At 41.7% G+C, this 6421-nt stretch overlaps 1 protein-coding gene across 1 annotated transcript; it reads right to left on the bottom strand.

Moving 5' to 3' along the window:
- Nucleotides 1-236: 236 nt before the first annotated feature.
- Nucleotides 237-1166, bottom strand: LOC136173977 (olfactory receptor 4C45-like). Its single transcript, XM_065943738.1, has one exon. It carries the CDS (start codon nt 1164-1166, stop codon nt 237-239), a length of 930 nt encoding a protein of 309 aa, XP_065799810.1.
- Nucleotides 1167-6421: the final 5255 nt, after the last annotated feature.

Here is a 6421-nt window from a genome sequence, read left to right as displayed (position 1 = left end):
TCTTTCTGTTGTAAAAGAAATGAAAACACTTCATGGCCTCCTAAAACTATTGTGGGCTCTTGGCACTGTCTGTACTATGGCTTCTGAATATCAACCCTGGCTTTCAATGCGTGAGTCCCCAGAGAAGACTGATCCAGACATGAGAATCTTCCCAGTTCAATCAATTAAGAAGGGGAGAAAATCTCTGTAAAATATCAATAGATTTTATTTTTTTGCCTAAATACTTCACACAAAGTTTATTCATCACCACTTTTCATTATTTGTCCCCAGAGCTTCTTCGTGACACTTTTCACTTCTGCATTTCTCAGGGTGTAGATTAAAGGGTTCAGCATAGGAGTTACTATGGTGCAAAACACAGTCACAGCTTTGTCAGTGGGGAAGGAGGCCGTGGGTCTGAGGTAGAGGAATGAACAAGGAACAAAGAATAAGACGACAACTGTGACATGAGAGGCACAGGTGGACAGGGCCTTGCGGCGCCTTTCAGAGCTGTGGGTCCTCAGGGAGCGCAGGATAGCAGCGTAGGAAGCCACCAGCATTGGAAAAGTCAGCAAACACAGTGACCCACTGTTGGCAGAAATCAGGGGCCCCGGAGTGTGCGTGTCCCTGCAGGCTAACTCCAGGAGAGGTATTAAATCACACATGAAATGGTCAATGACATTGGGGCCACAGAACGGCAACTGAGCCAGGAACCAAATCTGGATCCCACCGTGGAGAAAGCCTAAAGCCCCAGCCATTCCAACCAGGGAAGCACACACAGGTCGACTCATGGCGGTCATGTAGCGCAGGGGCTTACAGATGGCCACATAGCGGTCGTAGGCCATGACAATCAACAAGGCAATCTCGGCTCCAGCAAAGAAGTGCTCAGCAAAGACCTGAGTCATGCAGCCACTGAAGGAAATGGTGTTCTTTCCAGAGACCAAGTCAAAGATCAACTTGGGTGCTATGGAGGAAGAGTAGAAGCCGTCTATCATGGACAAATAGGACAGAAAATAGTACATGGGAGAACCGAGGGCTGGGCTGGTGAAGATGGTGACTGAGATGAGCAGGTTCTCTGCCAGTGTGATCAAGTAGACGATTAAAAACACAGCAGATAAGAGTGTCTGCAGCCCTGGATTCTGGGTCAGGCCCAGGAGAATGAGTTCTGTTACATTGCTCATCCTCTCCATCAGTTCTTCTTGAGTTGTTATTAGCACATGTTTGATCTGGAAAGATCACAGTATTTCTGAGTGGTGATATTTTAAATTCGATAGAAAATATTTCACCGTCTCTGTAGCCCAGGTCCCTGGGACTGGTGGAGCTACTCCTTTCACTTACCTCTGATATTTTACAGCTAGCTGGAGAGAAGAATGGGAGGAGTTTGAGTCTCTCCTGATTCATATAATTTAAATATATCGTGACAATACCTTACAAATACCACAATAAAAGCAAGATTTTTTTTAATGAGTATTGACATGCAGTTAACTTCTAAATTTTCTTTTTAGCTCTGAATATCTCATAGATAGCTTTCTTTTACTCTGGGGGACAAATTTCATTGACAATTCTTTGTAAAGTTATATTAATGCTTGTCTATTAGAATGAATATTCATAGGTATATGAACACAATATTTTAAAAATTAACTTTGTATCTGACATGAAAAGTACCAATCAAACCTTACTCTATACCAGCTGTGTTCTGTGACCCGTTATTCCTTTTTTTCAAAGTAATGCACATGCACACGCAGAGGCAGAGCTGCAGATGGAGTTTTTGTCCCTTAAAATGCGAAGAAACTATCTTTATAACAGCTCTTTGAGCAGCATTCACTCAACAGCCCCGGATGTTGTGTCTGGCTCAATAAGATAGTTACGCTCACTCTTTCCACATCTTTGGATGTGAACACGTAAAAGTGGTGCAAAGTTCCCTGAAAAGTTCTCAATATTTCTGAAATGAACTTTCTGTGCAATTGTTCTTTCATCGCACTAGAATGATGCTCTGGGTTAGCTATATTACCCTACTCACATTTTGCTATGAAATGATATAAGTCAAGAAGTTTTCTTGAGTTTCCTATTGACCAGACAAAAATGTTAGGACCACTTGAAGTAATACAATTTCCCCTTTTGGAATAAGTTTTATCAATTAAGATGAACTTGAAATTTTCATTACTAATGAAAAATATTGAATATCTATAAGAATGCATTCTTTCTCTTGGGGAGTGAGCCTGTATATAGGTTTTCAAGATAGACTACACATTGTTGAAACCAAGATCATAAGTTATTTTATTCATTATCTTTCTTTTTCTCTTCTTTCCCTAATCCTTGCCAAAAACATAACCACATATTTTTTCCTCAAAAATTTCTGGGCACAGAAGTCAGCATCATGATCTCTCACGTTTCAATAAGGATGAGGTAAGACGGTTTAGAGTTTTCAGGAAAGCTTATGCCTGAGCTTTTTTTCTCTCTCCATGACTCCAACCATGGTGACTATGGCCAATCATTCTTCAAGATTTAACTCACAAATCCCGACTTCAGTGTGGTGACACGGAAGTCATGAAAAGAGGGAAGAATTTTTAATAATTGCAGAGATCTTCAGGATCAATCTACTTAGTGAGACTTAAATGTTAATCCCAAGCTTGTAAAAGTGGCTTTAGTGGTTCTCAGCATCATCTTGCCTGGGAACATTCCAGACAGTATTTCCTACTGACATTTTCACATCATTGTGTCCAAATTCATTTTTAGAGAGAAAGACTAAGTTTCAATTTACAGAATCTAACTACAAATATTATTTCAGTGAAATGAAATTGGCTAAGTTAACCTTCTTAAATTTTGGAGAAAAGAATTAGTTACCACTAACTTGGATCATTTGGTTGTGGATTCCTCAGTTTCTAGATTAAACCCAGACATTGCTTTCTTCCCACCAGGCATTTGCCCCACAGCTGCAGATAGGCTGTAAACTAAGGAGGAGGACAGTGGAATTCTTCTGTCTCTAGACAACTCTCCCGTTTTCTGGATTTACTCAGAAAACAAGCTGCTTTAGTTGGGAAACTTTGATAGCTTTCAGATTTAATTTTAATTCAATTTCTGGGCTTATTATGAGATTATAAACGCATCTTCAAAACATATATTATTCAAATGTATACATCAAATTATTCACATGATTCTTCAAAGTAAGAAAAAACTTGTATATGAAATTGTAGAATGTGTGTGAAAGTGAAAGTATTAGTCGCTTATTTGTGTTCAACTCTCTGTGACCCCATGGACTGTAGCCCGACAGGCTCCTCTATCCGTGGAGTTCTCCAGACAAGAATACTGGAGTGGGGTGCCATTTCCTCCTCCAGGGGGTCTTCCTGACCCACGGATCGAGCTCCTTTATTCCTGACTTAAGCCCTTCTTCTAGCTCATACTGACCTTGGGAGCAGGGTCTCCCAAACAGACCTTCACGTGTTGATGCATGGCTCTGTGGCTGTTATTTACTTCAAGGTACTTTTTTGTAATTCTTTCTTCACTGACTCTAGAGAAGTGTTTAAATAGACTTTCAAAAAAGCTCAGGGTTTGGTAATACATTGACCTCCAAAGTCCTCAGAGGATTAGTAATTGGCTCTGTTGGAATCTTTGCTAAAGCATCAGCCAAGGACTTTTTTTTTTGTTTTTTTTGCTTCTGTTTGACTCCCACAAACAACATTAGAGACCAGCTTTAGAAATGCTGTTGAGCTTTGGTTAAAAATATACTTCTAGCTATGGGCTTCCCTGGTGGCTCAGGTGGTGAAGAATCTGCCTGTAATGCAGGAGACGTTGTTGACCCCTGGGTTGGGAAGGTCCCCTGGAGAAGGGAATGGCTATCCACTCCAGTGTTCTTGCCTGGAGAATCCCATGGACAGAGGAGACGTGTGGGCAACAGTCTAGGAGGTTATAGAGTCAGACATGACTGACTCACACACACTTCTGGCTGTAGTTTAGGATGAAACTTAGGTAAGGTAAGTGCAAAGCTTGGTATTAGGATTTTGTTGCTCATTTTGATGTTGGTGACCTTGCCAAAGGATATATGGGGTGATTTTAGGCCTAAGTCAGAGTTCAGAGGATGGATTTCTCTCTGAAAACATGAGTGTTTGGTACTACATGGTTGCTCTCAGAGTAGAAATGTCAGTCTGGGCCAGATTACCCTCGGACATCGTGACATGTTTATTAGTGACCGACCGAGGAGACTTAAATAGCAGGTTCCCAGCTCCCAGTTAAAAGAAATCAGGGCAGTGGGACAGACTGAGAGTGAGGGTGGCCGCTAACAGGAGCAGCATCGTTAACCGCTGAGAACAGAACTGAAAGCATTGCTTCTCTCTCTGTTCTGAACACCAGGAATGCATCAGTTTGGTTTAAAGTTAAAGGCAGGTGAGAAAGAAACATGATTCTGTGCAGAGTTCCAGCCAGCTCTTCATCACCTCGAAGCTGAGGGAGAGAATACTGTATGGAGCACCCTTTCGAGTAATTTAAAAGTCATGAACATTTAAACTATCTCTGGGATGAGTACCTAGGTGACAGAGTCTCATGGTGTGTTATAGAGCTTGTGGCTCTGCCACACACAGAGAGAAGAACCACAGGAATGTATAGTGATTTTACTGCACTCTATGCTTTCTTGGAGGAGCCTTTGAAAAAAGTCACGCTCAGCCAAGCACGTATGTATAAAGACCTCCAGAGGGAAAGAATACAAACACTACAGAAAGGATGTTGTTTTATTTTTAATTTTTTTAATTTCTATTTTTTCCCATTTATTTTTATTAGTTGGAGGCTAATTACTTTACAATAATGTAGTGGTTTTTGCCATACATTGACATGAATCAGCCATGGATTTACATGTCTCACTACCTTTAACTTTAAACCAAACTGATGCATTCCTGGAGTTCAGAACGGAGAGAGAAGCAATGCTTTCAGTTCTCTTCTCAACAGTTAACGATGCTGCTTCTGTTAGCGGCCACCCTCACTCAGTCTGTCCCATGCCCCTGATTTTTTTTTAATTGTCATAAAACACAAATAAGATGAAATTTACCATTTTAAATACACACTTGAGTGGGATTAAATACCTCCACGTTGTTGTGCAAACACCTCACCAACCATCTTCATAATGTTTCACCTTCTCAGACTGAAACTCCATGTTCATTAAATGGTTATTTATCATTCCTCCCTCCCCTCACGTCCTAGGCATCACTATATAACTTTTTTTCATGAGGGTCTGCTACTGCTGCTAAGTCACTTCAGTCGTGTCCGACTCTGTGGGAGCCCATAGACGGCAGCCCACCAGGCTCCCCCATCCCTGGGATTCTCCAGGCAAGAACACTGGAGTGGGTTGCCATTACCTTCTCCAATGCATGAAAGTGAAAAGTGAAAGTGAAGTCGCTCAATCGAGAATGACTTTTAAGGACCCCATGGACTGCAACCTACCAGGCTCCTCCATCTATGGGATTTTCCAGGCAAGAGTACTGGAGTGGGGTGCCATTGCCTTCTCCCATGAGGGTCTAGGTGTCAATATATCATAATCTGTTTGGGAGAATAGAGGTTTGCTTCTATGATGGGGAATCTTGAGGACATAAGGATTATGTTTATGTGCAGAAGTGACTGAGAAAATCACACTCAGCCAAACTTCTTTGTAGAATACCCCTGTACGAAAATGAAGAAAAACCCTGTAAGTAGGAGATCTTTGCTTCTGTTTCCTCTTTTTCAGACTCTGATGAGGAGTTGATTGCAACCTTACCACCAATCATCTGGAGTGATGTAATTCACCGGGCAATTTGAGTTCAGGATGTTTTTCTACCTAAGGAGTGGATCAGGAGTAGGAATGGTTATGCTCCCTACCCACAGAACAGTGCCCTATTGAGAGGCTGTCTTTGAGGAAAATGTCAGAGTCCTTGGGAATTTAGAGAAACGCTTATTCACATAAGTAGAACATGGATTCCATCAGCTTGACTGGTTGGTTGGGGCTTTGTCCTGGGAGGAGGATGCCAGCAGACACAGGATGACTGACCCATAGTGGGACCTTCCTAGCAATGACCCATAATAATTACAATTCTGACTGATCATTGATTTCGAGAAGACAAGAAGGAAACTGCTTTTGTAATCATCCTTATTTTTTTTTCTTCTGGGACACAATCTCTTAGATTTATCAAGACCCAGAGACACTCTGAGAGATAGTGAGGGACAGGGAGGCCAGGCGTACTTCAAGTCAGTCCATGGGGTCTCAAAGAGGGGGCGTGACTTCATGACTGAACAACAACGACACGTGAGTGTGATCTGATAGCTGATAGAACGGTGAAATCATGCAAAAATATTGCGAATTCAGTAGGAAGAGCTGGTCTCCTAATTTATAGAAGGAAGGATGTATTGGAAAGGGAAATAAGCTAACAATGAGAATTTGGAGGGAGAGGGAAGAGTAGGGATGAGGTTAGGAATAACTGAGGAGGGA

This window comes from Muntiacus reevesi, chromosome 9 (genome assembly GCF_963930625.1).
Source record: "Muntiacus reevesi chromosome 9, mMunRee1.1, whole genome shotgun sequence".
NCBI lineage: Eukaryota > Metazoa > Chordata > Mammalia > Artiodactyla > Cervidae > Muntiacus > Muntiacus reevesi.
This window is presented reverse-complemented; position numbering and strand designations above follow the sequence as displayed.

Excerpts from the sequence above, each read along its gene's own strand:
- LOC136173977 (XM_065943738.1), bottom strand. The coding sequence starts at position 1,166 with ATGGAGAGGATGAGCAATGTAACAGAACTCATTCTCCTGGGCCTGACC.